At 36.0% G+C, this 26,683-nt stretch overlaps 3 protein-coding genes across 5 annotated transcripts in view; all 3 read left to right on the top strand.

Annotated features, from left to right (window-relative positions):
• The window catches only part of LOC136808291 (brefeldin A-inhibited guanine nucleotide-exchange protein 2-like), a 48,486-nt gene extending 31,886 nt beyond the window's left edge, over positions 1 to 16,600 (top strand). The window contains exons 24-33 of one of the 3 annotated variants that reach the window (XM_067064825.1): positions 10 to 148; positions 1,536 to 1,671; positions 2,175 to 2,468; positions 2,861 to 2,983; positions 4,036 to 4,178; positions 4,581 to 4,619; positions 5,107 to 5,269; positions 5,949 to 6,090; positions 6,445 to 6,562; positions 14,648 to 16,600. In XM_067064825.1, the coding sequence (XP_066920926.1) occupies positions 10 to 148; positions 1,536 to 1,671; positions 2,175 to 2,468; positions 2,861 to 2,983; positions 4,036 to 4,178; positions 4,581 to 4,619; positions 5,107 to 5,269; positions 5,949 to 6,090; positions 6,445 to 6,562; positions 14,648 to 14,776 (1,426 nt within the window). In that variant the 3' untranslated portion in view covers positions 14,777 to 16,600. The remainder of the gene's footprint in view (positions 1 to 9; positions 149 to 1,535; positions 1,672 to 2,174; positions 2,469 to 2,860; positions 2,984 to 4,035; positions 4,179 to 4,580; positions 4,620 to 5,106; positions 5,270 to 5,948; positions 6,091 to 6,444; positions 6,563 to 14,647) is intronic. The other 2 variants (XM_067064827.1, XM_067064828.1) reach the window with 2 other exon arrangements.
• LOC136808286 (coiled-coil domain-containing protein 146-like) overlaps positions 1 to 26,683 on the top strand; it is a 108,752-nt gene that overhangs the window by 70,513 nt on the left and 11,556 nt on the right. The window lies entirely within an intron of this gene.
• Positions 16,878 to 22,999, top strand: LOC136808285 (uncharacterized). The gene is made up of 2 exons (XM_067064820.1): positions 16,878 to 16,945; positions 21,553 to 22,999. Exons 1-2 carry the CDS (start codon positions 16,878 to 16,880, stop codon positions 22,997 to 22,999), a joined length of 1,515 nt encoding a protein of 504 aa, XP_066920921.1.

The following is a 26,683-nucleotide window of genomic DNA, read 5'->3' as shown; positions in this document are numbered from 1 at the left end:
TTCCTGTAGAGCGTTAACTGTGATGTTCGAAATCCTGAAAATATACGGACACACTTATCACAAGCATTGGTGGAAAGAAGTTTTCAAAGTTGTCTTCAGAATATTCGATGGCATGAAATTACCTGATCTCTCCATTGAATGGGCAGAGGTAAGTTTCATAAATGCATATGCTTATATCCTAAGCAAAATTTTCATAATTACATATGCTTATATCCTAAGCAAAATTTTAGGGAAATTTTAGGGAAGATCTGTAAAATTCCAGCCAAAAACAATCAAATTCAGAAAATATAAGCTCAAGGTAATGCTTAGTATAAGCTTAAATTTTGTGCTATATCTGAGTCTAGATATGCTTATAAGTGGAATGCTTATAAAAAGATGAAGTGATAATCACTCCTACACTTTGCGCACGTGCTTTTGAAGCGTAGGTAACAGTTACCTGGGGTTTGTTACTAGTCCATCGTGCTAGACGGCTAATTCAGACATGGTAGATAATAAAAGAGAAAATAATTGCATACAAACTAGTATTATTTAGTAACAATTATTGTATTATCCTATAACACCTATATTACTGCTGTATTACACGGGGTTATAAATTGCTTCAGTCCAGATTTTTATGTACCTTGATTGACTAGTTAATCAAATAATTGATTTTATGACGAATATGTATGTACAGTAGAGTCTCTTTAACTCACAAACCTCTTTAACTCGAATGTCTCCTTAACTCGAACAAGTTTTCTTGAAAAAGTTTATGTGCACCGTGCGTGTTCGAGTTACGGAGACTCCATTGTATTCATAGTGTCATCCAGGGTTTGTTCCCCCCACCAAATTATTGATTTTTTTTAATCTCCCCCCTCTTTTTTTTCCCCCTATGACCTTTCGGTTTTTTAGTTTCCCCCTCTTTTTTGCTTTCCCCCCAGAAAATTCTGAAAATATCAGTTCCCCCCCCCCCCCCATATACCGATATAAATTTCTCAAATTTCAACCTGACACAAACTTAAAATTTTGCTGCAAAAGGAATACTAGACAAAATAGAGCGAAAATTGGTTAATTTTTCAATCATGATCTAATCACATGATATCATGTGGACTGACCTTGGTTGCTGAGATAAAGTTGAAGTGATTTCACACTTCCCCCCACCAAATTTGCCAACTATCGATGTTTTCCCCCCTCTCCCCCCCCTTTACTATTCAAATTTTCGTTTCCCCCCCTCACCCATTCAAAATTGGAAAATTGGTCCCCCCCCCTTAATAAAGGGGGGGGAGGACACTATGGTATTAGAATAGTTTCTTTATTGTATCCCGCTATTGCGGTTGGCATGATCAGAGGATCTTTAAAGTTTTGGCTCCCTCTACGGATTTTGCCAGTGATGGCAAAATGGCAAAAGCCGGGGTGTCTCCTTAGAAGGCATTACGTCATGAATATTATATATTTTCATAGTCCGACACCGTGACTAGAAATCTAGACTCTTGAAGTTATTAAAATTTCATTTAAACCAACTCTTTCTTATTTCTCTATCACAATCAACCAATCAACAGAAAGCAGAATGGATGACAACCACGTGTAACCACGCCTTATACGCCATTATTGATGTGTTCACGCAATATTTCGAAGATCTGGCTGACGTTCTGCTGGATGATATGTATGGACATTTAGTATGGTGTGTCAAACAAGGTTCGTTAAATTATCACCTCAAGGGAAGTAATTTTCGCGATTTTGGATGTCTACCGCGAAAATTAGTTCCGCAAAATTCAATTTTTATTAAAAATCATGTATGGTGTGTCAAACAAGGTTCATTAAATGATTACTTCGAGAGAACTAATTTTCGTGATTTTGGGTGTCTACGGCGAAAATTAGTTCCGCGAAATGCAATTTTTACTAAAAATTCCTAGAAATATGAAAGGATTTCGGAAAAAAGTGGGTATCAACCGCGAAAATTAGTTCCGCAAAATGCGCCAATTTAGTACCCTCGCACCGCGAAAATAAGTTCCCGTGAAAAGTAGTCCCCTTAAGGCAGTAACTAGAATCTTTTTAATATATTGGTAGATCCAGTGTTACATAAGCTAAAATCTAAATCTGGATTGCATTGTGAGTTCGAGAAAATATTATTTTGTGTTTATGAATTTTCACGCCTTATAAATTCTCAATGATTTTTGTTTTGTTTTGTTTTTTTACAGATAACGAACAACTTGCACGATCCGGCGTCAATTGTCTGGAAAATTTAGTCGTATCGAACGGTCAAAAATTCACCCCAGAAATCTGGACCAAAACCACAAAATGCATCCGTCTCATCTTTGAATCCAGTGTTCCGCATAATCTCATTTCGTGGAAACCAGAAAATTATACTCCACCAGAACACCCGGTCGGCACACCGACCCACCATGCTAAATCTCCATCCACACCGTCCGGTACGGGACATGTCCGGCGACCTTCACGAACACCTTCTAGACTAACAGTAGATTCTGTACCAGGTATATTATAGTTTGCTTTTCTGGTTTATTCACTCGTTTTAGTTTAATCGGTCAATTTCATTCATGCATTGGAATTACTCTTTTGCGAAACTGTTAAAGGTATTACCTTTAAAGGGGAAAATTTTAACATTCAACTTCATGGAAGCTTTGACAAAGGTTTTTCACAAGTGTAAGTTTTCCTCCGACTTAAATTTGCCCCGACTAAAAGTTTTAGCTGCCTACATTTTAATTTTTTTCATTTTGTTTTTCTTTTGTGCAAAATTGCTTGATTAGTTTTCTCTGATTTTTGGCAGAAACGTAGAGGGAAAGGTTCTCTAAAGAGTGGCTAAAATCATGGAACCCGATTTTCGAAAAAATTATTTTTTGAATCATGCTTCTTTTTTTTCTTTCAGAAGGTGACTTCCATTATGACGTCAGTGAAGGTGACGATATTAGTTTACATAATTTCCCACAATACCCTGCACATTTACAACGCTTCGATTCTAACACAAGTCTAAACGCAATAACACGTCAAAGTAAGCTCTATAATACATGTAGTACTCATTGTTATCTTTCCAACTTTCAACACAAGAGGGGTCTGGATCGAGTTTACCAGCGTTGAATAACGTCAATTATTTATAACAAAGTCAATAGCTTGACACAATCGGGTAACTTGACCAAAGCATATTAATTTTGAAACATGTTTCGGTATTTTGAAGCATCATCAGTAATTATTTTTTTTAAGAATAAATAAAAAGTGTGCTAATATGTGCTTTATTTGAGTTTTATAACAAAAAGATATCAGCTAAATACAGATTTTCAAAATCATATAAAATCATATAAAAAGTAACTCTGAAAGTTTTCTGGATGTTGAGCGCACCCAATAAGCATTAATTCCAAAGATATTCTCTACGTCAAACATTGACGTTATTTTCACCCTGGTAAACTCAAATCCAATCCTTCATGATATGTACCATTTCAACGTCTTTGATATTACATCACGGACACAACAGCTGATTGGTTGTAAGTGACGTATTAACTCGAGTACAACCAATCAGCTGTTGGATCTATGGTGGAGACATTGCAATGGTACGTATCACGCTTAAAGGTTAATAGGTGTTTCCCAAAGATATCTTATAAAAAACTCTAGATAGAGCTTTTCCTACCCTACTTGAAGCAAAATGATTTGCCATCTTAAATGAAGTGACGTCTCAATTTAGCTTGCGAGATTCTTGAAATTTGAAGTCTTTTTACTATGACCTTCTTTCAGCAAAGATGACGGATTTTTTTTACTTCGCCAGCCGTTGCTGGGGAAATACAGAGCAGCTCTATCTAGTGTTCTATATAAGATATCTGTGTTGTTTCAATTTCACATGCAAACACATTCGTCCACATATAACCCAAATACTAATAATACACGCATCACTAAAAATTATTTCTTCGATCATTTAAATTAACTGCTCCTTTATACTTGGAGAAATTTAGAGCACAACGTCATTTATAATTGTTAATCCTGAAATTAATTACCGAGTATTCTCAAGCTTTTCCCAGTTACTTATTCCACTCTTACCGACACTTCCAACAACAGAAATATCGCCAGAGAAGACAATGTTCAATTCAATGTTGATCAAATGTGTGGTGCAACTGGAATTGATACAGACCATTGATAATATTGTTTTCTTCCCGACCACAAGTAAAAAAGAAGATGCAGATAATATGGCTGCCGCACAGGTCTGTATAATATATGTTCTCATCATCCGTTTTTGATTTTTAAAATCTCATACAGTTTAAAAAAATAAAGATAGGATAAGTTTGATTGGACTTCTTAATAAACTCCCAATGCTTTGAAAGACGTTGCATACTTTGTGTCGTGCTACTCATGATATTCATAACGTAATATTTTCTACGGAAAGACCCCGGTTTTTGCCAGTAGTGGTAAATTTTATACAACTTTTGTCTAGTTTAAATTTGCCACTGCTGGCTATAACCGGGGTATTTCCGTAGTAAACATTATGTCATGAATATCATGAACTATAGAACAGTTAGTCACTCCAAAATATTTTAGAAACTGCAAACTAATAAGCCTAATATCTAAAATGTCTAAAATAAAATTGTCAATCTTTAATATTTTAGGCTTTTTTCGATAACATATTTCCGGAAGGCAATTTCAAGGTAACTAAAAATAAGTATTAAATACGACTTTAATTATATTTGTGGTCCTGCGAATCGATGTAATTGCAGTAACTTTGGTTTCTAATTTCTGAAATTAAACATTCAAATTTTTTTTAAGTTTGTACTAAATAACTATAAAGTGTTTGAAAAAACTTAAATATTCAATCAATTTCGATTGCTAAATCCATTTTTTAGGTTCATTAAGTTATGTTAAACTTTAAAATAATATTATATAATAAATATTAATTTATAGAAATTATCAAGAAAAAGATTCTGTGTACATACCGAGGGACTTGTTGGTCATTGGTTTGAACAAGACTTTAATCGCCTATAATCACTAATAACAAAATGCGTAAATTAATACTGCGTACATGTCTAGATTCAGTCAAGTATACTCTCAAGTCTTAACTTCGAACACTGGTCTTGTCACAACTCTATGCTTTCGTTATCAAACATGGAAAATAAATTATTCATACAATCTATTTAGTCAACGGAAGCCGAGCAAGTGTCTTCGCTGTTAGATGTCGGCATGTTCCCTCACCTGAGTTCAGAGCAACTTCTACTGTTCGCCACTTGTCTTCACGAAGCGCACATCTTTGCGCGTGATTTCAATTGTAATTACGAGCAAAGAAACCTACTATTAAAAGCAGGTACGTTTGCTGTATCTAGTACAGGTTTTTTATATGAGAACATCCAGACTTTTTGAAGCCTTCGGATGTTCTTAACCTTTTGAGTTTTAAACCTAAAAATGTTCTTAACATGGTCTTATTTTCCCCATTTTGAGTATTTATTGTCAATTTTCCTAAAAAAATCTTTAAACTATATATGATTTCTCATTTCTCTGTATTCATCAATCTGGCCTTTCAAATGACCTTTAAGGGAATACTGAAAACTTTCCTAATTGATAAAAATGTCTGGAAAATGTTGGGCATTTTGCCAAAATGTCTGGAAAACTTTTGACATTTTCAGGTGAAAATTTGAAAAAAAATTGGCTTTCATGACTAAAAGTCTAGAATTTTCAACTTGCAAGCCTGTAACAGATGATGTTATCGTCCGTTACAGTGATAGTAAAGGCGGGAAAATATGGTGGTATGGCGTTATGGCGTTATGGCGGTATACGGGAAAAAATCGGTGGGAGAGTTTCGAAGGAACGACTGGCAACTCTACCGACTGTAAACTCTTTTCGGCAAAAAAACCCGTTAGCGAATTTTCTTCGGCTTTGGGCTTTTTTCTTGTAGTGATTATTCTTAGACTATATACATAGTCTTAGTCTGTAGCAGCCCTGTATACTGGCTAGGAAGTTATAACAATTTGATTTTTAATCTTTAGGATTTACGAAAGGCAAATCACTTCCGAACCTGTTAAAACAAGAAACGACCAGTTTAGCATCATTACTACGCATCTTATTTCGCATATACTCCGAAGAATCTCGACAAGAAGCTTGGGAGAGCGTCGAAGAAAAACTGAAACGGTAAGCCTTTAAAACCAGTCTCGTCCAATAATCTTTTGGGTTTGACCGGAAACCTCAAATAATAGTTAAAATTGCGTTTTGCGGCGTCGATTCTTACTTAGACTTTTTTTTAGCTGAATATGGCACTCTGATCAAACATATCTTTCATCCGATTTTTCATAGAACTACAACAGAAACGTTCGAATATTTTCGTAACTATACTCTACTTTCGAATCTTTTCAAAACTTTTTTTATTGTTCAACGATTTCTCATAGAATCAAAACAGAAGCATTTTCGAATATTTTCGTAATTATACTATACTACTTTCGAATCTTTTCACGACATTTTTTTTATTGTTCTACGATTTTTTCATAGAGTCACAGCAGAAGCATTCGAATATTTTCACAATTTGGAATCATCCAGTCATCGCAAAGCATGGACATCAGTGCTTGTACTCATCTTAACCAAATTACTCAAACTAGACGATCAAAGGGTAAGAGAAATTTCAATTTCTTTATTTGCAGACTACACGTTTTTATTTTTAAGAAACACACTTTTAAGAAACATGAGGCTCAGAATGCGCCTAAAAACTAAGAAACATGCTGAGGTCGAGAATGAGAAAATAACATTTTTTAATTCGTTTTTTTTTAAGAACCTTCCAATCAAGGCAAAGTTCCAGAAATATATACTTACATAACAGTTAGAAACACTTAAGAAAGTCAGAAAATAAATATAGAAGATAGGAAAGTACCGTAGATTTAGTCAATTAGACTATTGTATGTATTATCGACATGCGTCCTTTAAGCTTGAAAAAGTTTAGAAACATGTAGAAACATTTAAGGCTCAAAAGGCAGATTTCTTACGAAACATTGCGGATGCTTGGTAAAACTAGTTTCTTAAAAAAAAAACGTGTAGTTCCAAATGAAATGAAGTAACAGTTATCTACAAGTGACGCTCTCTAAATCAATTTTCAAGGAGTATTGGATTTTTATCGAATAAAGGAGCGTATCGAATAATAAAGCTTCGTTTACCAAAGTTTCTCGTTGGCGGTGACTTTCAATACTATCGAGTAATGGAGCGTCTCAAATTTAGTAGAACGTCGAATTAGAGAGCGTCAGCTGTACACTCAAACACTGGTAAAACTTTGCTCGTTTATAAGAGGAACCTCTGAAACTTTCTATTTTATTCATTCGCTCTTCCTCTTTGTCAGAACCCAACACTCTAGGTATATGACAAACACTAATGTTTAACAGAATAATAATGTAAGGGCTTCATTTTTGAAACCCGTCTTGAAGACCAAGTTTGAACAGGATGGAAAATTTTGTGTCAACTTATCTATAGATGAGTCAAATTATTTATCAAAATTAAACTTTTTAAGAATGCTTCAAGTCATAAATTAGTTTTTTTATCTATAAATGAATGTGATCTATTTATATTATATTAGTGCTCAAATTTCAGTTGAATATTATTCTATTACCAATTCCATTGTTTAAAACAATTAGTCCATCATCCATGAATTTTTTTCACGCGAGAAACCATACATAATTAATAATTAGTAATTCTACGATAGATGTATCGTATTGTCAGTTTGTTTCACAGTAACCTTAAATTGCAAAATCTTTTGTTCGTTCATCCTTCATTCATTCATTCATTCATTCATTCATTCATTCATAGTTCGTTTGTATTTGACTCTATCATCAATCTATTTTAAAAGAGTCATTTGCTCAAACCACTCACTTCTCGGTTTTCTTTTGTTTTCTGTCGGTGGATGAAATTTCGTCTTCTCCTATACAAAGACCATGTTTTGCGATTACAAAAACACACTAAGAAAGTCAGCATACCTCGTACACTTCTTCCTAAACTGCATATGAATGCGAAAGTTGCATTCAAGATGGCTTCACTCTCATTCAAATGACTCTTGTACAATTGTACGGAGCCGAAGATTTCGGGAATCACAAGGATGGTAATTATCTTGGACGTCGTAGAAAGCGTGGATCTGAGATTTGGGTAAATTGCGTTTCTCTCTTCTGATTGGCTACTCGCATCCTCCCTCTTTTGATTGAGGCGAACACATGCAACAACCATGAAACATAAGGCCATCATATAACAAATGGCCGTCGGTAGAAGATAGAAGAAGATTCGTGGATAGTGGTTCTTAATCCAAAAAGCTTTGTTACCACGTGATTCTCCGTATTGGAACTCGTAGGCTTTTGATTGGTCCACACCAATGCATACTGCTGTAAGAAGAAAATTCACCAATAAGCAGATTGTAAGCTTATTCAATTTATGAAATCTACTTTTTGTGTTGTCCACTTGGCCACGATTATATCGCGTCTTTTTTACCAAATGAACGGATAAAAGAGCACTCCAAGTGTTCACAGAAAGAAAACTAAAATGTTGAATAATAGCCAATGCTTTGAGAGCTTTTATCCAGTGCGTTGCCTGTTTAACTATACTACTGGTTATCGAAAGTGCATCAGTGAGCAGAAGGAGAAAGTTTAGAATGGCTAAGTTATGGTATGATTGATATTGCATATCTTTGAGCTGATGAAAAACTGCCACATAGAGAACTTCGAATATTAGGCTCAACACTGACAGACAGGTGCTGGTGTAAAAGTCCACTTCATCCAATATTGTTTTCCATGTGTACTGGTGAAAGGATGGTTTTTGCTGGTCAAGGTTTGGAGCGTCGTATAGCGATTCATAACATATTCTGTATTTTCCGTCACCAAGGGGTAAAAATTGTGTAGCATTTAACTGAGAAGAAGTGTTGTCTGGTTTCATGAAAGTCAATACAACTTGGTCGTTGTAATCTATATTGCCAGATATATCCATTGTAATACCACTTGGACAATCTTCCGAAAAATAATACTCCGTGCAATGCGTCACAAACTCCTCTCTTGGCCAACTGTCGTCCGCATAGGTAATGGAAAGTCGTAAGTTCTGGCGTTCAATGGTTGTAGTAGAATCTGGGAAACGATACTGACAGTTTTCAGTGATTTTACCACCAGCATCAAGGTTTAACCGAGACGGTAAATAGCAGATGCGCCCATTACTAAAGTAATTATGCTGCATAGGTAGCTCCATTATCGTCTTTGGTGATTCAACTGCACTGATTTCGACCGTTAGGACAGAAGCGTCGTAAATGTGTAAATGTGACTTCTCTAATATGTTGGTCACTTTAATGTATTCCTCCTCAGTCTCCAACGTATGATTCCATTGTAGAATGTGAATCGTGCCAAATGCCTTGTGCACTAGTTGAAAGGTAGCATTGCCCATATTGCCGAAGTCTTTCTCAAAAGCTTCATAGAAGGATTCCCAATTGACTGTAGTTTCAGTTTTCGGGTAATAATAAACGTAGAAATATAAAGGTGGCATCATACACTTTTCGACCGCCGTCAATTCTTTGTTGACTGGTTTTCCACCACCATCACCAGTGTCCGGATTAAAAGCACCAAATCCGGACACCACCTTCATGCATAAGAATATCATACCTACATGAATGATCATGAATGGGTAGCCAGTCAAATGAATCTTCATTTTGATTTTCGAGAAGAAACCCTGCTGAAATAATCTTCTTCAACGTTTTCCTCATGCACTTGAAAGGTTTGGTGTGAACCCAACTTTGCATGGGGTAAGAATGGTGTGTTTTACAGGTTTTGGAAGACTTTTAAAGTAATGTTGCCCCATATCAATACTAACGGGAAATTGGTAGTACGCATGCGCCTAAAAACATACTAAATTCGTAATACACATGCTCCAAAAAAAAACATTAGTCTTCTTTATAAGGAATATAATCAAACGGAGTCTCGAATCTTTTTGGAGCCTTTGAACCTTCATTGTAAAATCAAATTGATTAAGAAAAGATAAGTTACATCGATTTTAGTTTAGATTTCTAATTGTTATCAATACCAAATTCGTAACACACATGCTCCAAAAAAACATTAGTCTTCTTTATAAGGAATATAGTCAAAAGGAGGCTTTAAACCATCATTATCAAATACCAATTTGTGTATTTCTGATTGTTATCAAACATTTAATGTTTGCCATTTACAAAAAAGGAAATGTAATTGTAAAGGGAATAGAGACGACCTTATCATTACAGTATGTCTTGCAAGGTTTTTGAAAACATCTTATCTTAGCATTTCTCTATTTCTGTCCTTTGGTTGTGCTACAATGAACTTTTGATTTTTGATAAACTATCGTGTCTTTGTATGACTTTTAACCGGCAGTATACTTCATATCGACATTCCTGGCATTCAGTCGCACACTCTTTTTTTTTATAAAAACGTCAAAAATTTTTGGAAGCCTTCGGATTTTCTGAATGCTTAAAATACTCTAGTTCTAGTGTTTTTAGGTTATTCGAAGTTTTGGAGTTTGTAATAAGGCAATAAACTATTCTTATATAGTTTGTTTCTAATAAAAGAAAAGGTGTAACTATACACGGTAATGAATAAATTGAAATATCATGGTGAAAGAAAGGGAGACGAAAATCATATATCATCGAGTGCCATAATATTGTTGTTAAGAAAAATGAAGATAACATAGTCTGGCATGATAGAGACTAGAGCTTCCTGTGCACAAGATAAAAGTTGTAAGATGTTTTAAAAGAGGGTCCGATTATTAGCAGATTGGATATAGGACCTTAAATACTTTGAAAATAAAACCCAAACATGGCAATTTCGATGAAACATTCCTACTCTCGGGTTCCTAATTGCCGTCCCGCCCCCGCTAATTAATTTTTCGAAGATTTTCCACCCATGACATTCTTATTCCACCCCCCCCCCCCCCGCTTATTAATTTTTGGAAAAATGTTTTTGAAGGTTCCCCCTTTTGTCCTAATTCTGCTGTATTAGCCTCCTTTTCAAAAATTTTCCAACCAGGACAACCTCCCCCCTCGCTTATTAAGTTTGGAGATTTTTTCCATTATTCAACATCTTTCCATGAGTTTCCCGAAAGTTTTTCTGTATGTGCACCATCGTTGATAAAGGTGGAGAAGGTGAAAATTTTGAGAAAAATGCCTCGTTTGAACTGTTGCAGGCTCATCTCGATTCACAGATGATGGAATGTTTTTACAGGGATGCCTAACCTTGTAAATAAGTGCTTTTTAGATAAGATAAGATAAGATCTTTCGGTTTTAACTCGAATAAAGCTATGTACATTTAAAAAAAAAACCACGGAGGGTGCATATAATATAAGTGAAAAAATATAAACCGTAAAAAGGATAGCTTATTTTGTCAAGAGGCAATAAACCATACGGACAGCTACTAAAAGCTAGAAATTATATGGGAACCTAGTTTGTTGAAAGTTGACAGCATTGAGTGCTGCAAGACATGTACTGGTAATGTAAAATCGCGTAAAAACAAAAATAAATATATACATCCTAGTGAAATAGGTACTAAAAAGTTCTAAGACGAACATAAAATGTGATATATAATAATATGGGCCTAAGAATTTCCAGATTTTAAAATTGTTTTTTTTAGTAATTTGTATGCAATCTCAGAGGAAACTAAATGATTAGAGACACAAGGAAAAAGGGGGACTCTGCAAAAAGAGAATGGAAGGAAAAGCGAGGAAAGAGGAGAGAAGAGAGGGATTAGCAGGTGCAATGGATGTCATAAATCAGTTTAGGAAAAAACAACAGGGGGATCTGGGGGGGATGGATGATGATGGTGAAGCATCAGTTCGTACTTTCATATGAAGGGTTTGAGAACCTAAGAGAAGAATTAAATAAGATCGAATATTAACTTGGCTTTTATGTGACGTTTAAGGGAGCTTTTTGAGATAGCCTCAGAGTTGAAAGGGTTTAACTTTAGAATTATTTGATTCCAGCTTCTTGCAATAGAGTTTTTCAGGCTGTTAGACCCATAGGAGACTGATTTCGAAAGGACAAATGCTAGCTTTCCATATCTGTTTCCAAGCTTATTTACAAAACCATCGAAGTAATTAGGAGATTTATTTTGGATAACTTCAAGGGCGAAGATTGAGTGTTTCAAAATTATTAGAGACTCAATTTGGAGGATTTTTGATTGAATGAAAAGAGGAGTGGCCGAGTCCCTAGGGCCTTTGAAGTGAATCAGTTTGAGTGCTTTTTTTTGTAGTGAAGAAAGTTTATTGAAATGATCTCGTTTTATGAAACCAAGAGTGTGAATACAATAACTTAGATGCGATTCAAAAAGTGCATAGTAGAGTCCAAGTAGACTTTTGTAACAAAGAAAGTGTCTCATTTTGGTCAAAATACCAGCTGCTTTAGAAAGTTTAATACAAAGTGCATTGATTTGTGCATCCCGTGCTCGTCAATTAGAATACCAAGGTATTTTACTTGATTAGTGAGTTTGAGTTATTGTCCACTGAGCCTGAAATTTAGATTTTTGTTGAAGTTTTTGCCTTTTCGACGAAAAATGACAATTTCAGTTTTTTCAGTATTAAGACTGATGGCATTTGATCTGAGCCAGATAGCAAGGTTTGTAAGATCTTGATTTATTCTACTATTTAGTTTTTAAGTGACTTATCACGACATAGTGACTTATCATTTTACATAATGGAAATACATAGAATGCATCCCCCCCTGGCTCTTAGGGGGGGGGCTAGAACCTAAAATTCTGGCTGGGGACTCTTTTTCCCTAAGATCAGGGGGGGCTACTTACTCAGGGGGGGGGGGCTATTTGTTTAGGTCTGTTGACTGGGGGCTAACCTAACAACTTTTTCCAAGAACTAAGAAATTTTTCTTTGTACATTTTACAATTTTTACATGGTATTTTGTTTGTGTAATAACGCGGGCACTCGATCTGAAAACGACCATACGTTCGGCCCAAAATTTGGCTTCTAAAATCGGACCCTTACAGTGCAGTGAATTTCCATGAAAAATGATACCCTTACAGTGCACTTTTTCAAAATTTTCCAAGAAAATGTGGAATTTTTCCTCTAAAATTGACCAATTTTGTGCTAATTTTACCAAAAAATTGGCCTTTTATCACAATTTCCTACCCTTACAGTGCAGTTCAGTGCAGTTTTGTAATTTCCTACCCTTACAGTGCACTAGCTGAACTATGAAAAACCTACCCTTAAGGGCCGAACGTCTGGTAGGTCATATACCTTGAGTGCCCCCCCCCCGGTGTAATAATGAAGTCGTACTATTGAGGTTTGTTGATTAGAATTTCAAAAGAAGACATTATACATTTGGTATCTCTTTCTCTTGTGTGGACATGCAAAATGAAGACCTTGCATTGTTTGAAATTTTTCCATTCTAACATTTTTGTTTTTTGTGTATTTTGGTAGGGGGGCTGTCTATTTCGAATTTTGGTGGGGGCTAAATCTCTGGGGGGGGGGCTAAACCTTCAGGGGGGGGCTTCAACCCCTCTGCACTCTATGAAATACATTTCCTTTCCATTTTGGTTACCTCACCTTTTCGAACCAAGGTTTGAAAGGAAAAGTGGAATAATGAGAAATCAGCTCTCTGTTTTGTTTCAGTGTAATGTGCACGAAAAAAATAAACACTTTGTTTTATGAGAACAATTTTATAAGAACAATGAGGATCAAAAACACCAAAAAATAAGAACAATTTAAGAACAATGCTGAGCCTCAAATTGCTAAATTTCAAGCAATTTATGGGTCAAAGTACTAAAAATTGGGGATAAAGCCTAACATATCTCCATTTCAACCTATAAATAAGAACAGGATAAGAACAATTTGAGGCTCCAAGTGTCAAACAATAAGAACAGCCGATCCTCGTCAAATTCTACTGATTCTTATAAAAAAGAGTGTATTAGTTGAACAAACTTATCCATTGGATAGTTTTTTCTAAATATGTAGTTTCCAGCCCATCAGGGTTAGTTAGTTGATATTTTTTGTGCAAATCACATCACACGGAATCTAAGCAGATAAATAATTCAAAGTCTCTGTATCTTTCGAATCATTCTAAACCTTGTGGGTCAATGAACGGGGTCAGGGTAGGCAACTTTTTGTCCGAAGAGGGCAATTATTTCAAATGACCCTTTGAACAAACCAATGACTTATTATGATTTCTGCCCGGGGGGGTACTAGGTTTGCGAGGTGACGGGTATGTCCGAGCCGAAAATCGAAAATCGACCCTTTGAGAGACAAAATTTTGGTGATTTTGGGACCCTTTGAGAGACTTTTTCCTAAATTTTGGTCCATTTTTTCCAAATTTTGGTTTGATTTTCACCAAATTTTGGTCAAAATTCTTGGAAATCGTGACCCTTTGAGAGAGAAATTTTTGATTTTTGTGATTTTGGGACCCTTTGAGAGACTTTTTCCTAAATTTTGGTCCATTTTTTCCAAATTTTGGTTTGATTTTCACCAAATTTTGGTCAAAATTCTTGGAAATCGTGACCCTTTGAGAGAGAAATTTTTGATTTTTGTGATTTTGGGACCCTTTCAGAGACTAACTTTTGAATTTGTACCCCTTTGAGAGACTTTTGAGGAACGAGAAAAGGTACCCTTATGGCTTGCACATGCCCGGCACCCATTTTGCCTAAGTAACCCCCCCGGGGATTTCTGTCTAGAAAGACAAAACCCGGTTGATAATCGCCTTTTATTTCTTGTTTTTCTTTTTCAGTTTTCAAGACATGTAAATTCGTTTTACTCTCGCTTATGTGATTTACTGGTACACGAACTGGAAAGCGAGTTACGTGTCGTTATACGCAAGATCTTCTTGAGGTTTGGTCAAGTACACTCGGTTAGCTAATAACAAAGAGATTGAAATCGAAATTGCTTTGTCTGGTTTGTATTGCTTTTTTACATATTTCACCTGTGATATGTTTGTTTTGGCTCCAACTTTGATTGATGTTAAATTTCTTCGAATCTATACGGACAATGGGACATTTTGATGATTGAATTCGATTCTATCCATCTAAATACTCATGCTTTCAGTTACTATTGATGAATATAAACGTGGCTTTTCATGGACTCCACTTTGTTTGTTATAATGAAAACCATGCAAAATATACATAATATTTCCCTCTTTTTGGTGGTTAATACGCCTACGCAAGTCAAAAGCTGACTTGACTTTACTCCTACAAACTACACATGACAGATGGCAATTTTAATGCAATTCTTTGATGATTGATTATGATTAGTGAAAGGCTCAAATTATGAAACACAAGAATTACGCAAAATGGATATAATTAATAGTTTTTTTTCTCGAAAATTTAAATCAATTTCTGTTCACATTTTTTTAATAGATTTAGTAATTTTTGCGCTACGTTTTGTTTGATTAGAGGTCTCTGTGGAAACTCTGAGATGTAAAATATAATCGATTCCCTGTCGACCTGTTTCGCTTTTATGGAATAAACTTTCGCGGGGATTAAATTTCGCGGTTGGGCCTATCCGTGAAACTCAAAATTTCGCTGGGACTTAATTTCGCGGGTGGCACTATCGGGTGACAACATTTTCACGATTTTGTATTTTTATACTGTCAAGTCATGCATATTGGTTGTTTAAATACACCTTGCGCCTCTTTGATGCAAGTATTATTTATTTGACATATTTTGAGTTTTGTTTAGAAATATTACGCGGATGAGGCCCTTCCAAATTTCCATTGGGACTTAATTTCGTGGATTTTCGCGGATGACACCCAAATCTGCGAAATCCGCGAAATTTAATCCCCGCGAAAGTTTATCCCATTAAAGTATGTGGTACCTTTTTTCTGCGTGAAGAAATTTTGATTATTTGACTACTTTTAGATTAATGATCAACTCAATACACTTCTAGATAAAGAAACGTTGAAATAATTAGAGATATAAAATAATTTTTGCAAACTAAATTATGATAATTATGTGCATTTTTTCAAGAAACAAGAACGGTGTAATATTTAAGGTTTTTATATTTTTTATTTTTACTATACAAAATTTGAATTATGTTTGATTGTTGTCCCCTCCGCTTGATAAGAAATCATTGTCTGTAGAATTTAAGGCATGTATTTCTCCTTTTATTAAAGTCAAAGTTAATCATGAACGTTTGCTGCCTCGGCAAGATTCAGGATTAGAGGTTTTGTTTTTAAATAAGACTGATATCGTTTGCTTACTCATCAATTTTAATTCACAAGCTTTTTCACATAGAATTGACACGGACGTGGAGCAAGATTGCTCAGAAAGAGGAAAAGAAAAAGCATTTTTTGCTTGTATCACCATAATATAACAATAGGCAGACACTGTCCTGATATGAAATATGTGTCCGATATGAAACGGGAACATTTATGTAAAAATAAAACCTTTAATTACTAGAGTACTAACAGTTGGATTAACTACATGGTTTTCCATACAAACCTGTCTTGACATCAAAACATCTGTTTAGTTTTGTTTATTTCAAAAAATTTGCTGATCTTGTTAACAGTTCACTAGCTACCTAGATAAAATGTTAAGATATATTTTTTTCTACTTTTTGGGATATTTTAACTTATTCTACAACACTTAAATACAAAAACGTCTGTAATTTTTTTTGTTTTAAACCCTTATTTCTTTCTTATATACTGTAATACAGAATGATAATTTTGCGAGATGTAAACGACCAATATCAGATTGTTGTACAATTTTCCCCAATTTTTTTATTAGGTTATCTCCCAATTTATGAATTTGTAGATTTCATTTACATATTTTAAACTTGTTCTCCTTAATTTTTTGGTATAAGTACTCAACTCTGTCTTTCATTTTCAATTATCGATATCTCTCTGATAACGTTGATTATTTTTTCAGTGAGATTCTCCAGAACTAAAGAAGGAACGTTTGAAGCAAGATATTGCTAAGAAAAAGACTTTGGAACCCTTGGCCTCTGGGGTGTTTAATATAATAATGATTTGGGATGAATATTTCGATATTTTGAAGATTTTCAAGTGTCGTCATTTATGTGCCAATGTCAGGTATATCGGACATGCCCTCCTGTAATGCCTAGTCGTTTTTGGTCTAACTCGTAGGAATTGGATTGGGCTTCATGGGTCAAGCAAAAATAAAATCAAAAGTAAGTCTTTCCAGCGAGATTTTGAGCCAAAAATTCAAAAAAAAAAGATTTTGACAAAAATTTGGCCCTGCATTACTTGATTCTATCCTCTAGCGAATTAATTTGAAGTTTTACAACTGGGCACCTTTCCGTCATTCAGTCAGGTCCGCGCAGCATTTCTTTAATTCCCCTAACCATGGAGGTAATAAGAAATAGATGGAGAATAAATGACTCGGTAATGGCCTAAGTTATCGTTAAATTCTTTTATATTTTCATTCAAATCGGTTTTCTTTGATTTACTATCATTGGAAGCAAAAAAATCCGAAATGTAAATTTATAAGAACAGAAGTGAGAATGTTATCCTGATTGAAATAAACATTTTATGCAAAAAGTTCTTGTTCAAACGCGATACAAAAATAATTTTCTCGTAGTAAGGTTACAATAGTTCTATGATTTCATATCGATGTATTTTTGGGCAAACATATTGCTAATTTTGAGATTTTCAGCACATTTTCCTTGAAAATTTCTTCATTAGAAATCTTTACGTCTAAAAGGGAGGGGGCTTTCAAATTCTGATGGATGATTAATTTAAAGGTTACCTAATCGTAATATAGATTTTTTTTAAATCTATCGATGATTTTATGAGAGGGGGCCCTTAAAAATATAGGATTTTGTGCTTGTTCCGGCAAGCTTTTTCTCATTTTGATCAACATAGATATTATCTCACTATAGAGCTGTTAAAAATCCAACACCTTTTCTATTCAGTTTTTTATGAACTTAAATATTCCCACGAGTGCACACAAAATTAATCACTTTTTCCCCAACCAAGGAGCCGTTTGCTTCCGATGATTAGGTACAATGAAATAAAAGTAATTTATTCTCCATCTATTTCTTATTACCTCCATGCCCTAACCTTCCCCATCCTTAGGGCCGCCTACCACCGCCCTTCCTGAATCGGGCCGAAGGCGCCCAAAAGAAAGAACGAACTATGAACGAGCTTCGAACTCCTTCTAGATCCGTGTATAAGACTTTAAATTTTCAATTTTGATCCCCCTCTGATTTTCAAAAATTTCCTACCCTTAGTGAGACTTTTTTGTAATTTTTTCTCTCAAAATCAAAATTTTTTTCTAAAAATCGTGATTTTTCCCACCCTTAGAGAGACTACTTTAAAAAATCCTGATTTTTGTAACCCTTAGAGAGACTTTGAAAGGTAAAAAACCCGACCCTTACCGTCCGCACATACCCAGCACCATCACCCCAACCTATTTTTGCCTAACCTAACCTACCCTTACCCCCCCCCCCCGGGATCGAACATAATCGTAATCAAACCAATGGAACATCATAGTCAACTACTATTAATCGAACCAATCTAACCTTACTCGAACGCAATCGAACACAATCGAATATTACCTAGGAATCGGCTGTTCGATTGAGATTCGATTACATTCGACAATCGAATCGCAATTATTCGATCGCGTTCGATTACGTTCGATTGGTTCGATTGCAATTTTTGTTCGAAGTTGTTCGATTGACACCGTCTAGCTATATAAATAACTTTGCGAGAGCAATAAGTCATTGTGCCTCCTCAGGTACACGCTTTTTTTTACAGAAGAATACACTTTATAAGAATGTCCATTATGAAAATGGCCAAAAATTAAGAATAATGCTAAGAATATCACCATCATGGAATTTTGCTACTCAAGCTAAGAATGCCATTTTTAGAGCTTTAGAGCTTTCAAATGTAAATTGTCAATTACCCCCAAGTAAGGCTCGCACTCCTTTCACAAAAATGTCATTTTATGCTTTTGAGACATATGTACTAAATGTTAAATCTAGTCTGAATTAGGATCCTAACCTAAGAATGCTGTAAGAATATTTTAGGATGATTTTCCCAAAAAAGTTAAGAATATCCATGATGAAATGGATTTACACCATTCCTATAAAAAAAATCGTGTACACAGACCCGATGGGAGGGGTCTACACTCCGTTTGCCTAACGGCTGCAATTTGATGAATTTGATGTACTACGAGATGATAAATATTCATAATTCGGGCTCAGTATTTGCTTTTTGAGCCTCATTATTCTTATAAAAAGTGAGTGACAAATCAGAAAAAGAAAACGAAAGTGGACTCCATTTTATTTTGTTTACTTTCGTCTCGCCTACTTTCTTGAAAGTTTGGGCATACGAGTTTGGTATAATAATCCATAGAATAGAACCACTATAGTCCATCAAAACGCTTAGGGTTTTCTCTAAGGTTTTCCTTACACTTTTTTTTGTTTATGGAAAGTGAGCGCTGCGAGTGCCAGAAGTGCGGAAGCTCAATGTGATGATTTTAGCCTGTAGTGTATAAAGATGTTTTGGGTATAAAAGTGAAAAGGTACCATATAATTTTTCAGAAAGAGCAGTCAACGTCAGTTTCAAAAGGTTTAAAGCCAGTAGTTTGATAGAAATGATAGTATTTAAATTAAAGGCTGTATTCTCAAAAGCAGCCACCGAGAGGACCCTGCCGCCCCGACGCACCGGACTGTCCGGTGTATTTCTCCGGTGGCAAAAAGTATCCTTTCGCTACGTCAGTCCGGTGTTGCATACAGGGAATTTTGGACGCCGGACATTTATGAAACAAAAAATTTGATTGTCCGGTGGGAAAAAATATCCTTTTCCGACACCGGACATCCGACTTCCTTAAGTCCGGTGTAGAAATTGTCCGGTGGTAAAAAAAAATTCTAATTTTACACCGGACTTTCGCGTGTCCGGTGTTCGTTAAGTCCGGTGCGTCGGCAGGGTCCTCCACTGAGGGGTTTCTTCAAAATGTCTGTTCTATTCTATAAAGATAAACCAGACGTATAATAATCAAACAGTTCGATTACCAAACTAATAGAACTTTGTCAAACTTAATCAAACGACAAAAGTTTGATTGAATTCTTTAATCGAATTTTCAAAAGTCGTTAAAATTGTGAGTATTCGATTAAGTTCGACAAAACATATTAGGATAGGACCCTGCCGACGCACCGGACTCTGTCCGGTATATTTTTCCGGTGGCAAAAAGTATCATTTCGCTACACCGGACGCAATAAGTCCGGTGTCAGTCCGGTGTTGCATACAGGGAATTTTGGACGCCTGACATTTATGAAACAAAAAATTAAGAAACACCTGACGCACCGGACTGGTCATGTCCGGTGTTTTGATTGTCCGGTGGGAAAAATATCCTTCTCCGACACACACCGGACATCCGACTTCCTTAAGTCCCGTGTAGAAATGCTGACACAAATGATTCCTTGGATTTTCTCAAAATCCTGGACAACTTCCGTCTGCAAATGATTTCGTTCATCAACGAAAGTCTCAAACCACCACCACACACCTATCTCTCTCAAAATCTCCAACAAACACACCAACCACACCATCTACAGGACAATTTTCTTCCAAACCACCAATCAACAAGAACCCTGCACTAACAACCTTTGCTTTCTTGAACATACAAGGTTTATGTCCACAAACCGCACCATCTTGTGTTCCCTATATAGTCATCTGGGGTAATTACGGGACGATTTTGACTTATTTGGGCATCACTCTGAAAGTATTAATCCTAGAGATCCGATCTTTTGATATTTTATTTGTCAAAGTATGACCTTTACATAAGATGTATTACTTTTCCTTAAAATTTAGTAGATGTTCCTAAAATTTATTTTAAAGGTGTCCCGTAATTACCCCGCATTTTGGGGTAATTACGGGACACCCTCGGGGTAAATATGGGACAGGTATAAAATGTTATTGAAAAATCCAGATATCTTTCCAAAAGGTCATGATATTTGAGGTTTTGCATTCACTTGATGACTTCAAATCAAAGTGCTATCATTTAAAGGACTTTCAACAAAATTAGTGACAGTGTCCCGTTTTTACCCCAGCTTTTTTCCCATTTTGGGGTAATAACGGGACACTTTAAACAGTAATATTTGTATAGAGCAATCTAGACCAACTGAAGTAAATTTAGATGCAAACCTTTGCAGGTTTTGAAAGACTTAGAGTGTAGTTATGATTCCATTAAACTAGAAAATCAAGTTTTTTTTACTTTTCTTATAAAAAATAAACACTTGAAACTCAAACTTTAGTGTCCCATAATTACCCCAAAATTAGGATTTCACTACGGGGTAAATATGGGACACATTTTTTAGAGATAAGGTGCCTTGTTTGATAATGAGACTATTATAATCTCAAACCATAGTATCTTGATGCCAGAATTCAGTCAAAATATAATCAAAGTGATTGCAGCTCTTCCTGACACTAAAGCTTGAAAAGCTCCTTCTAAAACTACGAAAATTGATTTTTATGGTGACATATGAAACTTTTGTTGAAACATCAAAAGTATATGTTAGAATAATCTAACTAGACATTTTTCTAGCAGCTAGAATGACTATCTCCAAAATCCTCTCCATCTGAATCCAAATTTATAACAATAGCACCATTTTTAGGGGTGTCCCGTATTAACCCCTTAATTTTAACTGTCCCGTAATTACCCCATATGACTATATCAGAGATATCTTGACAACTGAAAATCATATTTTTATTGGATTAACAGAAACTTGGCTATCACCCAACCACAAAGCTGGAGAACTAGAAATCGAAGGCTACACCTTACATAGAAAGGACCGTGATCGTGATAAACCCAAACAAGGAAGATACAGTGGTGGTGTTGCCTTCTATCTGAGGGATGACATCTCTCCATTGTTCAAACCTCTACTCGAATTCTCGAATGGTGTAAATGAAGGACTTCTACTTTACTCTGAAGATCTTAACATTATCATTGGAATTCTATACAGACAGCCAACAAACCCAAATCACAAATCAGATGCACCAGAATTCGCAGAGCTTATATCATCAATAGTATCAAAGATTGAAACTCTCTATGGTTGCTGTCCTGATCTTTACATTTGCGGTGATTTTAACATTCCACATACACTCTCAAACCAACAATGTGTACCTACAGTGAACTGTGACAGATCACTCTTAAAAATTTTAGATGAATTCGCACTACAGTTCAACCTTTCTCAAATTGTGAATAAATCCACACACACCAACGGAAATATTTTAGACTTTCTTTTAACAAACAATACAGACATGATCTTTAACTACCAAACAACACCAACCATATACTCCGATCACTACAACATTGAGGTTGTTACACATTTATCTTTTAACAAAACTAGAATTACTGATACAGAAAAAAATTTTAACAATGACTTCGACAAATTCAACTTTTACAATAACAAAATAGACTGGGAAAACGTCAATAAAACTTTGGATGATATTGATTGGGAAAATATTTTAAAAACTTATGATTCTAACCCTGATGAACAATACAATGTATTCCTTGAGAAATGCATTGATGTTATCACCAAAAGCAACATTCCTTTACGAACACCGATAAAGAAAACAATTATTCCACGCGATCGTCGAATTCTTATGCGAAAAAGAATGAAACTGAAGAAAAGACAGCTCAACAAGAACACAAAGTCAAGATTGATTGATATCGAACTAAAATTACAAAGCAGCTATGCCAACGAAAGGTACAACCAAGAGCTAGATGCAATCTCCAAAATCAAAGTGAACCCCAAATTCTTCTACTCTTACGCAAAAAGATTTTCTAAAACCAAACCTAAAGTGGGACCATTATTAGATCCCATCACAAATAAGCTAACAGACAATAACCTTCAGATGGCCAATATACTTCAAGATCAATATAAATCTGTATTCACACCACCAAAATCACAATATGAAAATCCTGATCTCAATCCTTCGCAAGTTACGGAGAAACTTGATTATTTTGACCTCACAGAGGACGACTTTATTAGAGAGATACAAACCCTTTCTTCAAACTCAGCTGCTGGCCCAGATGGCTTTCCAGCTATATTTCTACTCAAACTCAAAAACAAATCACAGCTTGCAAAAACCACTCAGATTGATATGGCAGAACATTCTTGACAAAGGATTCACTCCGAAGATACTGAAAACAAGTTACATCACCCCTATTTTCAAAAAAGGAAATCAAGGATTGGCTGAAAACTATCGCCCTGTCGCTCTTACATCACACGTCACTAAAGTTTTTGAAAAGATTGTAAGAAAAAATTTGCAAGATCATCTGGAAAGAAACAACCTCTACAACAGCAACCAACATGGATTTAGGTCAGGAAGATCCTGCTTAAGCCAACTGCTTGCTCACACTGAACGTCTAATCCACTATATTGAAAATGGCTACAATGTAGATGTCATCTATCTTGATTTCAGTAAAGCATTTGACCGTGTTGATCACTCGATACTGCTACAGAAACTTGAAAGAAATGGCATTTGTGGAAAACTTCTATCCTGGATAAAGTCATTTCTTACAGGGAGAACACAGAGAGTCTCTGTCAACACAACGCTATCCAAAAATGCAGATATCATATCCGGGGTGCCTCAGGGTTCTGTGCTAGGTCCCCTTCTGTTTCTTGTAATGATACAGGATATTGATGAAGATATATACAACGCTGTCCTGTCTTCATTTGCGGATGACACCAGGCTGATGAAAGCACTGGCCAGTCAAAATGATGTCCAACTTCTCCAAAACGATCTCAACTCAGTATACAAATGGTCAGAGATCAATAATATGCAACTGAATGGACTCAAATTCGAACATATGCAATATGGAAAAAATGAAGAGCTGAAACCCTATTCAGTTTATTATTCTGATACTCGAGATCAAATTGAAACAAAAAGCCAAGTCAAAGACCTTGGAGTTACTCTAGATGTAGATATGAGCTACAATCAACACATCAAAAACCAAATCAACAAAGTGAAATCTATCAGCTCTTGGACATTTCGTACTTTCAAGACAAGGGACAAAGATGTCATGTTAACCCTTTGGAAGTCACTTGCCATTCCACACCTTGACTACTGCTCTCAACTATGGTCTCCATCAAAGAGATGTCTCATTCAAGAACTAGAGCTGCTACAAAAATCATTCCTGAACGGTATCCCCTCGTTGAGCCAGTATTTACATGTGCAGAATTATTTTTACTTTAGCGTATTAAACAAGGCCTTAAAAATCGAAGCGCTGTCTCGGGGAATTGAATGACAAAATTTGGTTGGTTGATATTTGGCTGCTGCACGTTTTATTTTGTTTCAAACTTTCAAGTTTTAATTAATTGTCTTGCGAACTTGATTCAGGTAACTCTCATCCTTGTTGTGCAAATACATCCTATAGATGACTGATGTTGTTTTTTCTGAAAGCTAGATTTCCTAGTGTGACTAACTGACAGCCCCCCACAGCCTACCACAGCCCTTCGGACCCCTTAGGACTGCTTCGGATACCCTCTGCCTTACTTTCCCTCAAAGCCAGCACCCTCCATCAGTCATCCAAAGCCTTTAAAAGGCTTGGAATGGCGAAAAGGATTGAGAATTGGTCAAAATTGGAAAAAATTACCTCCTTTGGGTACCACTGCGGACTGCCTCTGGGGGTCCTGGCAGGTGTGCCAGGGTTTCGATCGGTGCTCATGGGTTAGGGGGGATGTGAGAGTACACGCCTGCACCGTTGGGGGTCCTTCAGAGTGCTGTCAAAAGCCGGAAAAAATTGCCAAAAATGACCTCCTCAATTGAGGCTGCTACACCCCTTTCTCACCAGGAAAAATCGCCGGTGAGACAAATTGAGACCTCTACAGCCCTCCATAGCCCTTCGAACCACTTCGGATACCCTCTGCCTTGCTCTCCCTCAAAGCCAGCACCCTCCATCAGTGATCCAAAGCATTTAAAAGGCTTGGAAAGGCTTGAAAATTGGCGAAAATTGGTCAAAATTGGAAAAAATTACCTCATATTTGGGTACCACCGTGGACGGCCCCTGGGGGTCCCGGCCGGGATTCCGGGGAGTTTAATTGGTGCCAACTGGTCAGGGGGATGTGAGGGTACACGCCTGCACCAGCGGGGGTGCTTCAAAGTTCCTCAAAGTGTCGTTAAAGGCCGGCAAAAAGTGCGATCGAACTATGCGCAAGTGGAGCGGCTGTTTCAGTTGCTCGGGTTTTCTTGACTAAACTTGACAAAGTTCGATTAGTTCGATTAAGTTCGATCAATGTAATCGAACTAATCGAACTGTTGAGTTCTCTTTATAATCAAACTTAATCGAACTTTGTATTTTGAGAAATTTGTGAGTATTCGATTAAAGTTTGACAACCGAACTTAGCCAAACATTATAATATTCGGCCAACAAAGTTCGATTATGTTCGGCAAAGTTTGATTAAAAATACCGTTCGATTGGTTTGATTAATTACGTCTGGAATAAAGGCATGTTCCAGCTCAGCAATCTGTCTAAGAAAAACAGGAAATTTGTCTATGTAGAAATTATTGATCTGTTCTTACATAAAAACTTGCCACCTGGAACTTTTCTATCAGGTCTAACAGGCTAGCTCTAAAGTTCTAAAACAGCATCTAATAAGTAATAACATGATCATGAAAATCAGAAAATGGTTTTTCAATGGGAATCAAAACTATAAAGTGCACTTTTAATTACAAACATCAATTTTTTCAGATCTAACAAAATTAATAACCGCACTGTCATTGGCACAATCAAACAAATGATATTCTTTCAAGACAGTCAGACTAGCGTCCCGCCAGCCAAAATGCGTAACAAAGGTTAATGCTGCAAAAAAGCGCTACAGTATATCGTTTACTTGACTCGCAAGCAAAAAAATACGCCGCAAAACTTTAAATTTTTATGAAAAAATAACCTGGCGCTTTTTAATGAAATGAAGGGGTCACTCACAAATCGATTTTAGGTTAGAAGAACGTCAATTGACGTTTTAACAGCTGACCCACCCACCCACACCCAAAAACGTCAAACACCTTGATATCCCCGAAAATCGATAAAAACTGCCTTCATCGCTGTTTCGTCAGCCATCTTGATTTTCACTACAGCTTGCATGGTTTATATGGGACCATTCAAAAAGTATGTACGCTCTGAGGGGGAGGGTACTACCAAAAGCATACGAAAGCGTACGAGGGGGAGGGGAAGTCATGTAGAAAGGTACGTACGCTTTGACATTTTTCAATACAACGAAATTTCAGTCAAAGTTTGGTTAGATCTTCTGATTGGATCATCAACAAAGACAAACAGAAGATGAACTTATTTTAATTTTTTCTCAAAATCCCCTAATTTACCTTTGTATAGACTGTTTAATACGATCTAAAAGATTTTTGAGGGGGGGTCATTTCAAAAGTGTATGTATGTGAAAGGGGGGGGGGTAATGCCAAAGTGTACGAGAGCATACAAGGGGGGAGGGGGTGGTCAATTTTCACCGATTTTGAGCGTATGTACTTTTAAAATGGTCCCTACTGTATTTGAAAAAAAAAAGAAGCGGAGATAATTTCTAAACTTGTTCACAAAATTCCCGTAATTAATTATCTCCGTAGTATGTAGCGACAGAAAGAACTGCCATCTGCAAAAATTCAAGGGCCGTCGAACAAAGAAAAGACATAAACATTGGGCCGTTTGTTTTAGTTTTCAAAACAAACAAAGCTTTCAAACAGGAACATGGCGAGAAGTAATATTTGGCATGGAATGAAAAATTGATGTTTCTGAAAAACGTCAACAACCTTAAACCCACCCACCCATATACGTCAATTGACATCCTTCTAACCTAA

Source organism: Clytia hemisphaerica, unplaced genomic scaffold (assembly GCF_902728285.1).
Source record: "Clytia hemisphaerica strain Z4C2 unplaced genomic scaffold, Clytia hemisphaerica genome assembly, whole genome shotgun sequence".
NCBI classification, from domain to species: Eukaryota; Metazoa; Cnidaria; class Hydrozoa; order Leptothecata; family Clytiidae; genus Clytia; species Clytia hemisphaerica.
This window is presented reverse-complemented; position numbering and strand designations above follow the sequence as displayed.